Here is a 12,879-nt window from a genome sequence, read left to right on the forward strand (position 1 = left end):
GACCTCACACCAATATTATCCAAACTATTCCACAAAATTGAAACGGATGGAGCCCAACCGAATTCCTTCTACGAAGCCACAATTACTCTTATACCTAAACCACACAAAGACACAACAAAGAAAGAGAACTTCAGACCAATTTCCCTTATGAATATCGACGCAAAAATACTCAATAAAATTCTGGCAAACCGAATTCAAGAGCACATCAAAACAATCATCCACCATGATCAAGTAGGCTTCATCCCAGGCATGCAGGGATGGTTTAATATATGGAAAACCATCAACGTGATCCATTATATAAACAAACTGAAAGAACAGAACCACATGATCATTTCATTAGATGCTGAGAAAGCATTTGACAAAATTCAACACCCCTTCATGATAAAAGTCCTGGAAAGAATAGGAATTCAAGGCCCATACCTAAACATAGTAAAAGCCATATACAGCAAACCAGTTGCTAACATTAAACTAAATGGAGAGAAACTTGAAGCAATCCCACTAAAATCAGGGACTAGACAAGGCTGCCCACTCTCTCCCTACTTATTCAATATAGTTCTTGAAGTTCTAGCCAGAGCAATCAGACAACAAAGGGAGATCAAGGGGATACAGATCGGAAAAGAAGAGGTCAAAATATCACTATTTGCAGATGACATGATAGTATATTTAAGTGATCCCAAAAGTTCCACCAGAGAACTACTAAAGCTGATAGACAACTTCAGCAAAGTGGCTGGGTATAAAATTAACTCAAATAAATCAGTTGCCTTCCTCTATTTAAAAGAGAAACAAGCCGAGAAAGAAATTAGGGAAACGACACCCTTCATAATAGACCCAAATAATATAAAGTACCTCGGTGTGACTTTAACCAAGCAAGTAAAAGATCTGTACAATAAGAACTTCAAGACACTGAGGAAAGAAATTGAAGAAGACCTCAGAAGATGGAAAGATCTCCCATGCTCATGGATTGGCAGGATTAATATAGTAAAAATGGCCATTTTACCAAAAGCAATCTACAGATTCAATGCAATCCCCATCAAAATACCAATCCAATTCTTCAAAGAGTTAGACAGAACAATTTGCAAATTCATCTGGAATAACAAAAAACCCAGGATAGCTAAAGCTATCCTCAACAATAAAAGGACTTCAGGGGGAATCACTGTCCCTGAACTCAAGCAGTATTACAGAGCAATAGTGATAAAAACTGCATGGTATTGGTACAGAGACAGACAGATAGACCAATGGAATAGAACTGAAGACCCAGAAATGAACCCACACACCTATGGTCACTTGATTTTTGACAAAGGAGCCAAAACCATCCAATGAAAAAAGATAGCATTTTCAGCAAATGGTGCTGGTTCAACTGGAGGACAACATGTAGAAGAATGCAGATCGATCCATCCTTATCACCCTGTACAAAGCTAAGTCCAAGTGGATCAAGAACCTCCACATCAAACCAGACACAGTCAAACTAATAGAAGAAAAACTAGGGAAGCATCTGGAACACATGGGCACTGGAAAAAATTTCCTGAACAAAACACCAATGGCTTATGCTCTAAGATCAAGAATCGACAAATGGGATCTCATAAAACTGCAAAGCTTCTGTAAGGCAAAGGACACTGTGGTTAGGACAAAACGGAAACCAACAGATTGGGAAAAGATCTTTACCAATCCTACAACAGATAGAGGCCTTATATCCAAAATATACAAAGAACTCAAGAAGTTAGACTGCAGGGAAACAAATAACTCTATTAAAAAATGGGGTTCAGAGCTAAACAAAGAATTCACAACTGAGGAATGCTGAATGGCTGAGAAACACCTAAAGTAATGTTCAACATCTTTAGTCATAAGGGAAATGCAAATCAAAACAACCCTGAGATTTCACCTCACACCAGTGAGAATGGCTAAGATCAAAAACTCAGGTGACAGCAGATCCTGGCGAGGATGTGGAGAAAGAGGAACACTCCTCCATTGTTGGTGGGATTGCAGACTGGTAAAACCATTCTGGAAATCAGTCTGGAGGTTCCTCAGAAAATTGGACATTGAACTGCCTGAGCATCCAGCTATACCTCTCTTGGGCATATACCCAAAAGATGCCTCAACATATAAAAGAGACACGTGCTCCACTATGTTCATCGCAGCCTTATTTATAATAGCCAGAAGCTGGAAAGAACCCAGATGCCCTTCAACAGAGGAATGGATACAGAAAATGTGGTACATCTACACAATGGAATATTACTCAGCTATCAAAAACAACGAGTTTATTAAATTCGTAGGCAAATGGTTGGAACTGGAAAATATCATCCTGAGTGAGCTAACCCAATCACAGAAAGATATACATGGTATGCACTCATTGATAAGTGGCTATTAGCCCAAATGCTTGAATTACCCTAGATCCCTAGAACAAACGAACCTCAAGATGGATGATCAAAATGTGAATGCTTCACTCCTTCTTTAAATGAGGAAAAAGAATACCCTTGGCAGGGAAGGGAGAGGCAAAGATTAAAACAGAGACCGAAGGAACACCCATTCAGAGCCTGCCCCACATGTGGCCCATACATATACAGCCACCCAATTAGACAAGATGGATGATGCAAAGAAATGCAGACTGACAGGAACCAGATGTAGATCGCTCCTGAGAGACACAGCCAGAATACAGCAAATACAGAGGCGAATGCCAGCAGCAAACCACTGAACTGAGAATAGGTCCCCCGTTGAAGGAATCAGAGAAAGAACTGGAAGAGCTTGAAGGGGCTCGAGACCCCAAAAGTACAACAATGTCAAGCAACCAGAGCTTCCAGGGACTAAGCCACTACCTAAAGACTATCATGGACTGACCCTGGACTCTGACCCCATAGGTAGCAATGAATATCCTTGTAAGAGCACCAGTGGAAGGGGAAGCCCTGGGTCCTGCTAAGCCTGAACCCCCAGTGAACTAGACTATGGGGGGAGGGCGGCAATGGGGGGAGGGTTGGGAGGGGAACACCCATAAGGAATGGGAGGGGGGAGGGGGATGTTTGCCCGGAAACCGGGAAAGGGAATAACACTTGAAATGTATATAAGAAATTCTCAAGTTAATAAAAAAAAATGAGTGAGCATGATTGTGGTATAGGCTAGAAAAGGCAGTGAAATAAAGGCAGGTAAGACACACACACACCATTTATATATTGAGAAATACAGAGGATGTTGGTTTCTTCTCAGGGAGGAGAAAATATTAGAGATAGGTTCTCATAGAACCAAGGTTAAACTTAAACTTGCTTGGTAGAGGATAATGATAATGAATTTCAGACACTTGGGCCTCCATCTCCATAGTGCCATTATAAAATGTTTGTGCTGATAAACACACTAAGTATACTGAGATATTTTTAAAGACAGGCCTCAATATGGAGCTTTGTCTTATGCAGTGAATGTTTGTGTGGAGACCAGTACACCTCAAGCTCACAGAGATCAGTGGTCCATCTATCTGGCTTTTCCTTCCAAGTCCTGGCATTGAAAGTATGTACAACTGTATCTAACCTGCCCTGGGATGTTTACAGAAACTTACAGAAATACTGGTAGACAATGACCAAGGAAAATGGAAGAACATGCACAAAGACCTAGGAATAGTTTAATGTTTACACCAGATAATACTGTTTTCTTCGGCTAAGTGTAAACAATACAGCTTTAAAACAGTTTCAAAGAATGTTGTCAATATTAATTACTTGGGGTAATTCTGAGAGATTTTGTTTTGAGTAAGCATCTCAGGTTGAAGCTCACGTGGGCATCAAATTTAAGATTTTTTCTGCCTCAGATACCCAATTGTCACAATATCTGTGTATTAGTGCAATTGGTTTATTTGTGGGAGATAGGCATTACAAATAAAAACCTTTGAACATCAAATATTGTGCTTTTAATGGGGCCATGAAGATTTCTTGGCTTAAAACTTGTTTTTACATATTTACCACAGTTCCACTTAATATTTCATACAAAAGAAAGCAATCATGACAATAACTGAAAAGAACATTAAATGGTGAGAAAGGAGGCTAATGGGAATGTGCACTACTGTGTAGCAGGCAGCTAGGTAGTGATCCTTCCTAAGGAAAACTTAATTTCACGATAATTAAATAAAAAATTCTACATATGGGAGAAAGACTGTAATGAAAGGTTTTTTTTTTACAGGTAGTCTTTCTGCTTCCTGGGATAGGACACTAAGAGCTCAAATTATTTTGGGATAATTTCATGTTTTCTTTTTTTGTTTAGTTGCACTTTAATTTTTATCAATATTTATTTTTCTCAATACTTTCAGTGAAGCAGGTGGGCTGACAGCAGACCTTCACTTTTCCCTATGCTTTTTTAGATCGCATGCCCAAGTCTCATCCTTAGTTCTGCATCAAAAACAAAAACAAAAACAAAAAAGACAAAATAAACAAAACAAAACAAACAAACAAACATACAAAATAGTGGCAATACTTCCCTTCTCTATTGTATTCAATGACCTTTCCCTTCTAAAATTACTCCCTTCACTCATTGCATTATTGCAGACCCCAAGTTCTGTACTCCTTGGGAACTAGTGGACCACTCTGGCTAGGGAAACTGGTAGGCTATCTGCAGATAAATCTTCACTTCTCCCAACATGTCTCGAGTCCAATACCCAGACACCTACTTATCTCTGCAGCAAAACACCAAATTTGCTGGGTGAATTGCTTTTCCCCAGGCCCCAACTCCAGTATGCTCTCCCAAAGAAGCTACACCCCATTATGAAGCAATGAGGTTACAACTTCATATCTTCATTTTCCCCTATATTCTTCAAATCCAATCTGTGATTCTCATCCACACCTCTTTATCAAATCTCCTTCTGTGGCCTTTCCTCACACTCTGACCCCATTTCCAGGAGACTGACTAAGCAGATCCTGGTGGAATACTTTGCTTTCCTCCCTCTTCTGGAGTTCCTCTATTGAGTCCAATACATATGCATTCCTAACTCTCAGGACCCACAACTCATGAACACATCTTATTTGGTACTGCAATTTAGTTTCTACAGTATATATAAATCTACCTAATTCTCTTAATAACCAGAGTGAAACACAAGCCAGGAAACAAAACTCCCACCAAATAAAGACCAGACCAGCTACCAGCACCTAAACACATTATCTTCCTAATCTAAGATGCCTGTCTTAGTCATGGTTTCTATTCCTGAAAAATATCATGACCATGAAGTAACTTGGAGAGGAAAAGGTTAATTCAGCTTACATTTCTTCGCTAAAGGAAGTCAGGAGTAGAACTCAAGCAGGCCAAGAAGCAGGGGATGATGCTGAGATCATGGAGGGATGCTATTATAGGCTTACTTCCCCTGGCTTGCTCACCTTGCTTTCCTATATAAACCAAGACTACCAGCCCAGGGATGGTTCCACCCACAAGGGTCCAGCACCATTAAACACTGATTGACAAATGCCACACAGCTGGATCTCATGGAGGTGTTTCCTCAAGGAAGACATTGAAATTTGTCATAATTCCAGCTTCTGTCATTTGACACACAAAAGCAGCCAGTATAATGCCTAAATACCAGTGAAAAACAATCAGTAATAAACAGGACAAATATATATCCACCAGAGGTCAGCAATCATAACATAGCATGTCCTGAATATTTCACCTTAGCTGAGACACAACGAAAAATCCTTAAAAGAAATTATACGTATGATAGTGGTCTTTTAAAAGGAAATTAATATCTTCCTTAAAGAATTCTATGAAACTACAAAGAAACAGTAGAAAAAACTGAATTGAACTGATTTCCCCCGGGTAGAAATAGAATCATTGCATGAAATCCAAACTGAAGGAAATCTCAAAAAGGAAATTTTTGGAACTCAGACAGGTATCTCAGAGGCAAGCTTCCCCAGTAAGTACAATAGCTAGAATAGAAAACTTTAGGTATTGAAGACATTATAGAAGAAAAGAACACATTGAAGAAAACATTAAAGTAAAATTAAATGCATTAAATTAAATATTATTATTAATATTAATGTTATAAATAATAAAATATTAAGCTCCTGGAACATAATATCCACAAAATCTGATCTCTATTAAGAAAAGACCAGATCTATGAATAATAGGAATAGAAGATGTAAAGGAAGCCCATGTCAAAGGCACAGCAAATATTTTCAACAAAATCATAGAAAAAATACTAACCTGAAGAAAGAGATGACTATCAACATTCATGAAGCATACAGAACACCATGTAGAATGGACCAGAAAATAAGTGCACAGATAACATAATAATCAAAACATTAAATGTACAGAAGAAATTATGAAGGCATGTTAAAGATCTAGGATGGAGGAATCAAGTGGGAAAGGGGAAGGGAGAGGGGGTTTTGAAAGGGGGGTAAAGGGAGATACAGGTAAAATTGTGAGACTGTTGAGAGGTAGAATTGAAACCTAAAACAGTGTAAACTTACTAAAAACTAGGCATATATGAAGGTGTTCAAAGTGAAATGACCACATAGTGGCTATCTCTTGTTCCAAAGAAAGAGAATGAATGATGAAAATTCCAGTACTAGGATTGGGTTACATCTAATTGAGCTGTTGGCTAAAGAGGGTTTCCATGAGGTTCCTGAGTGAGTGAATGAGTGGATCTAGGATCCTAGTGCTTTCAGTCAGATTCTCTTAGTTTTGTTGTTTTCACTGGTCTAATTTCTATGTCATAGTTTTTCTTTTATTACATGTCATTTCACTGGTAATTACATATCACTGCTATACATCATTGCAGGATGTCAGGACAGGACAATAAAAAGTGCAGGAATCCTGTGGCTGGAAATGATGCTGAGGAAATAGAGCATGCTGCTTGCTGGCTCCTTTACTATACTATGTACAGCCTGTTTTCTTAAAGAACCCAAGGATGACAGCTCTAATGAGGGGTGGGCCCTTACCCTTCAATCAATGATTATGAAATGCCTTACAGTATTGCATACAGCTGAACCTTATGGAGACATTTTCATAATTATAGTTCCCTCCTCTCAGGTTCCCCTCCTCTCAGGTTCTTCTACCCTGTGACACATTTACAGACAACTGTTCAACACATTTTTTTTATATTGGATTCTTTTATATGTTCTTTTCTTGATTTGGGAGGCTTGCTTTTGTACTAGAATTTTTGTGAAAAACTTTGAAGTGGGGTGGATAAGGAACCATAGATCATCTGGAAAGCCTCTGGGAGGCTACATTAACATTTAAAAGTTGTTTTAATTAATAAAAAATTGTAAAAGGCAAAACAAACAAAAAATCACACTTCTCGGTAACCTATTTCATTACTAGGGTCTAGTTCTTAACTGTGTGGTGCTTGTAAGACGGATGCTCACCTTTTTCATGTCTTCATAGTACAGTAACAAGAAGTTGTCTAATTCTCGCATAGACAGCCAGGCACGGATGTGCTCAAACCATGATCCATACGGAACTGTGTTCAGAAAGAAGTAATGTGTCAGTTATAAAGCCTTAACACTGGGTCTGCTTGACTTTCTTCACTTTTCTGAAAGCAGCAGCAAAAGTTTTCACTAAGAAAATCTAACTAGTCTGTATTAACAGCATTAAACATGATGTTTGAGGCAAATAGACATATAGAGAACTTGTAAATCAAGTTCATTAAAAATTTAACCACCACACATATAAATCTCTGGTGACATGAGGAGATATCCTACTGCCAATCTGAAAGGACAGGATACAGGAATCCAGAGGTGATTCCTGTAAGTTCATGCTTCCTGATGATGTACACTAGGAAAAGAGAAAGATTTGATGACACAGATGGGAAAATCATATGTTATACAGTGTTGGAAAGAAAGATTTAAATCAAAACAGTAACCTCATGGCTGAAATCTTATGGACTTATGAATCAAGGCTATATGACATCAATAATAATCACAGTAACAAAGTGAGTGAGGGGGAATAAGGTGTGTGTATGTGTGTGTGTGTGTGTGTGTGTGTGAGAGAGAGAGAGAGAGAGAGAGAGAGAGAGAGAGAGAGAGAGAGAGCTTATCATGTTTCAGTTTGGAATACAAGAGGCAGAGGAATTTAAACTGAATAACTCTAATCAGCATACCTATGTCTGCAACACCTTATGTGAGGTATCTTTTCCACTTCTTACTTTTCAATTTCCAGCCCCTGATTTTGTACATAACACTCTTATCCTGGATTGATCTCACATGCTACAATATGTATGTGCCAGGCTAGATGTACATAGTAGTGCAATAATGATAAAATTGTTATGGGGTAACTTAAACGATGTCTGATTAGATTTAAGGAATGAGCTTCCTGGTTGCTGCCGCTGCAGAGAGCTCGTGGGCAGCACCCCGCGAGCAAACTTGAGCCTCTGGACCACAGGTAAGACCAACTTTTCTGCTGCAAGAGACCTGCTTGGTGAACTCGGGACACACAGAGGCAGAATTCCTCTAGGACTGGGCACCTCCTGTGTTTACCGGGAGACCAACACCCGCGGATCCCGGCCCGCAGCAGCTCTCTGCTCCCAGACACCTTGGGAGAGAGACCCCACCGCCTGGTCAGGTGGGCACTCCTGAGGCTGCAGAGCAGAAGAGACCACCAACACTGCCCTCCCCTGCCCACATCCCTGGCCCAAGAGGAAACTATATAAGGCCTCTGGGTTCCCGTAGGGGAGGGCCCAGGAGCGGCAGGACCCCTGAGCCTGAGACACTGCCGGAACCTGAAGGAAACAGACTGGATAAACAGTTCTCTGCACCCAAATCCCCGTGGGAGGGAGAGCTAAACCTTCAGAGAGGCAGACACGCCTGGGAAACCAGAAGAGACTGCACTCTGCACACACATCTCGGACGCCAGAGAAAAACACCAAACGCCATCTGGAACTCTGGTACACGGAAGCTCCTGGAAATGGCGGTGCAGATCTTCCTGGTTGCTGCCGCCACAGAGAGCTCATGGGCAGCACCCCGCGAGCGAACATGAGCCACGGGACCACAGATAAGACCAACTTTTCTGCTGCAAGTGACCTGCCTGGTGAACTCAAGACACAGGCCCACATGAACAGCTGACGACCTGTAGAGAGGAAAAACTACACGCCCGAAAGCAGAACACTCTGTCCCCATAACAGGCTGAAAGAAAACAGGAAAACAGGTCTACAGCACTCCTGACACACAGGCTTAAGGGCAGTCTAGCCACTGTCAGAAATAGCAGAACAAGTAACACTAGATATAATCTGATGGCGAGAGGCAAGCACAGGAACCCAAGCAACAGAAACCAAGACTACATGACACCATCGGAGCCCAATTCTCCCATGAAAACAAACATGGAATATCCAAACACACCAGAAAAGCAAGATCTAGTTTCAAAATCATATTTGATCATGATGCTGGAGGACTTCAAGAAAGACGTGAAGAACTCCCTTAGAGAACAAGTAGAAGCCTAAAGAGAGGAATCGCAAAAATGCCTGAAAGAATTCCAGGAAAACATAAATAAACAAGGAGAAGCCCATAGAAAGGAGACACAAAAATCCCTGAAAGAATTCCAGGAAAACACAATCAAACAGTTGAAGGAATTAAAAATGGAAATAGAAGCAATCAAGAAAGAACACATGGAAACAACCCTGGATATAGAAAACCAAAAGAAGAGACAAGGAGCTGTAGATACAAGCTTCACCAACAGAATACAAGAGATGGAAGAGAGAATCTCAGGAGCAGAAGATTCCATAGAAATCATTGACTCAACTGTCAAAGATAATGTAAAGCGGAAAAAGCTACTGGTCCTAAACATACAGGAAATCCAGGACTCAATGAGATGATCAAACCTAAGGATAATAGGTATAGAAGAGAGTGAAGACTCCCAGCTCAAAGGACCAGTAAATATCTTCAACAAAATCATAGAAGAAAACTTCCCTAACCTAAAAAAAGAGATACCCATAGGCATACAAGAAGCCTACAGAACTCCAAATAGATTGGACCAGAAAAGAAAAACCTCCCGTCACATAATTGTCAAAACACCAAACGCACAAAATAAAGAAAGAATATTAAAAGCAGTAAGGAAAAAAGGTCAAGTAACATATAAAGGCAGACCTATCAGAATCACACCAGACTTTTCGCCAGAAACTATGAAGGCCAGAAGATCCTGGACTGATGTCATACAGACACTAAGAGAACACAAATGCCTGCCCAGGTTACTGTATCCTCCAAAACTCTCAATTAACATAGATGGAGAAACCAAGATATTCCATGACAAAACCAAATTTACACAATATCTTTCTACAAATCCAGCACTACAAAGGATAATAAATGGTAAAGCCCAACATAAGGAGGCAAGCTATACCCTAGAAGAAGCAAGAAACTAATCGTCTTGGCAACAAAACAAAGAGAATGAAATCACACAAACATAGCCTCACATCCAAATATGAATATAAAGGGAAGCAATAATCACTATTCCTTAATATCTCTCAACATCAATGGCCTCAACTCCCCAATAAAAAGACATAGATTAACAAACTGGATACGCAACAAGGACCCTGCATTCTGCTGCCTACAGGAAACACACCTCAGAGACAAAGACAGACACTACATCAGAGTGAAAGGCTGGAAAACAATTTTCCAAGCAAATGGTCAGAAGAAGCAAGCTGGAGTAGCCATTCTAATATCAAATAAAATCAATTTTCAACTAAAAGTCATCAAAAAAGATAAGGAAGGACACTTCATGTTCATCAAAGGAAAAATCCACCAAGATGAACTCTCAATCCTAAATATCTATGCCCCAAATACAAGGGCACCTACATATGTAAAAGAAACCTTACTAAAGCTCAAACCACACATTGCACCTCAAACAATAATAGTATGAGATTGCAACACCCCACTCTCATCAATGGACAGATCATGGAAACAGAAATTAAACAGAGATGTAGACAGACTAAGAGAAGTCATGAGCCAAATGGACTTAATGGATATTTATAGAACTTTCTATCCTAAAGCAAAAGGATATAACTTTTTCTCAGCTCCTCATGGTACTTTCTCCAAAATTGACCATATAATTGGTCAAAAAACGGGCCTCAACAGGTACAGAAAGATAGAAATAATCCCACGCGTGTTATCAGACCACCAAGGCCTAAAACTGGTCTTCAATAACAATAAGGGAAGAATGCCCACATACACGTGGAAATTGAACAATGCTCTACTCAATGATAACCTGGTCAAGGAAGAAATAAAGAAAGACATTAAAAACTTTTTAGAATTTAATGAAAATGAAGGTACAACATACCCAAACTTATGGGACACAATGAAAGCTGTGCTAAGAGGAAAACTCATAGCGATGAGTGCCTGCAGAAAGAAACAGGAAAGAGCATATGTCAGCAGCTTGACAGCACACCTAAAAGCTCTAGAGCAAAAAGAAGCAAATACACCCAGGAGGAATAGAAGGCAGGCGATAATCAAACTCAGAGCTGAAATCAACCAAGTAGAAACAAACAGGACCATAGAAAATATCAAGAGAACCAAAAGTTGGTTCTTTGAGAAAATCAACAAGATAGATAAACCCTTAGCCAGACTAACGAGAGGACAGAGAGATTAACAAAATTAACAAAATCAGAAATGAAAAGGGAGACATAACAACAGATTCAGAGGAAATTCAAAAAATCATCAGATCTTACTATAAAAACCTATATTCAACAAAACTTGAAAATCTGCAGGAAATGGAAAATTTCCTAGACAGATACCAGGTACCGAAGTTAAATCAGGAACAGATAAACCAGTTAAACAACCCCATAACTCCTAAGGATATAGAAGCAGTCATTAAAGGTCTACCAACGAAAAAGAGCCCAGGTCCAGACGTGTTTAGTGCAGAATTCTATCAAACCTTCATAGAAGACCTCATACCAATATTATCGAAACTATTCCACAAAATTGAAACAGATGGATCACTACCGAATCCCTTCTATGAAGCCACAATTACTCTTATACCTAAACCACACAAGGACCCAACAAAGAAAGAGAAGTTCAGATCAATTTCCCTTATGAATATCGACGCAAAAATACTCAATAAAATTCTGGCAAACCGAATCCAAGAGCACATCAAAACAATCATCCACCATGATCAAGTAGGCTTCATCCCAGGCATGCAGGGATGGTTTAATATACGGAAAACCATCAACGTGATCCATTATATAAACAAACTGAAAGAAGAAAACCACATGATCATTTCATTAGATGCTGAGAAAGCATTTGACAATATTCAACACCCCTTCATGATAAAAGTCCTGGAAAGTATAAGAATTCAAGGCCCATACCAAAACATAGTAAAAGCCATATACAGCAAACCAGTTGCTAGCATTAAACTAAATGGCGAAAAATTTGAAGCAATCCCACTAAAATCAGGGACTAGACAAGGCTGCCCACTCTCTCCCTACTTATTCAATATAGTTCTTGAAGTTCTAGCCAGAGCAATCAGACAACAAAAGGAGGTCAAGGGGATACAGATCGGAAAAGAAGAGGTCAAAATATCACTATTTTCAGATGATATGATAGTATATTTAAGTGATCCCAAAAGTTCCACCAGAGAACTACTAAAGCTGATAGACAACTTCAGCAAATTGGCTGGGTATAAAATTAACTCAAATAAATCAGTAGCCTTCCTCTACACAAAAGAGAAACAAGCCGAGAAAGAAATTAGGGAAACGACACCCTTCATAATAGACCCAAATAATATAAAGTACCTCGGTGTGACTTTAACCAAGCAAGTAAAAGATATGTACAATAAGAACTTCAAGACACTGAAGAAGAAATTGAAGAAGACCTCAGAAGATGGAAAGATCTCCCATGCTCATGGATTGGCAGGATTAATATAGTAAAAATGGTCATTTTACCAAAAGCAATCTACAGATTCAATGCAATCCCCATCAAAATACCAATCCAATTCTTCAAAGAG

At 39.5% G+C, this 12,879-nt stretch overlaps 1 protein-coding gene across 1 annotated transcript in view; it reads right to left on the reverse strand.

Annotated features, from left to right (window-relative positions):
* Sult2a6 (sulfotransferase family 2A, dehydroepiandrosterone (DHEA)-preferring, member 6) overlaps positions 1 to 12,879 on the reverse strand; it is a 51,127-nt gene that overhangs the window by 5,701 nt on the left and 32,547 nt on the right. Inside the window, exon 4 of the mRNA NM_012695.4 lies at positions 7,320 to 7,414. Coding sequence (NP_036827.3) covers positions 7,320 to 7,414 — 95 coding nt within the window. The remainder of the gene's footprint in view (positions 1 to 7,319; positions 7,415 to 12,879) is intronic.

The sequence above is a fragment of the Rattus norvegicus genome, chromosome 1, assembly GCF_021556685.1.
Source record: "Rattus norvegicus strain SHRSP/BbbUtx chromosome 1, alternate assembly SHRSP_T2T, whole genome shotgun sequence".
Taxonomy (NCBI): Eukaryota; Metazoa; Chordata; class Mammalia; order Rodentia; family Muridae; genus Rattus; species Rattus norvegicus.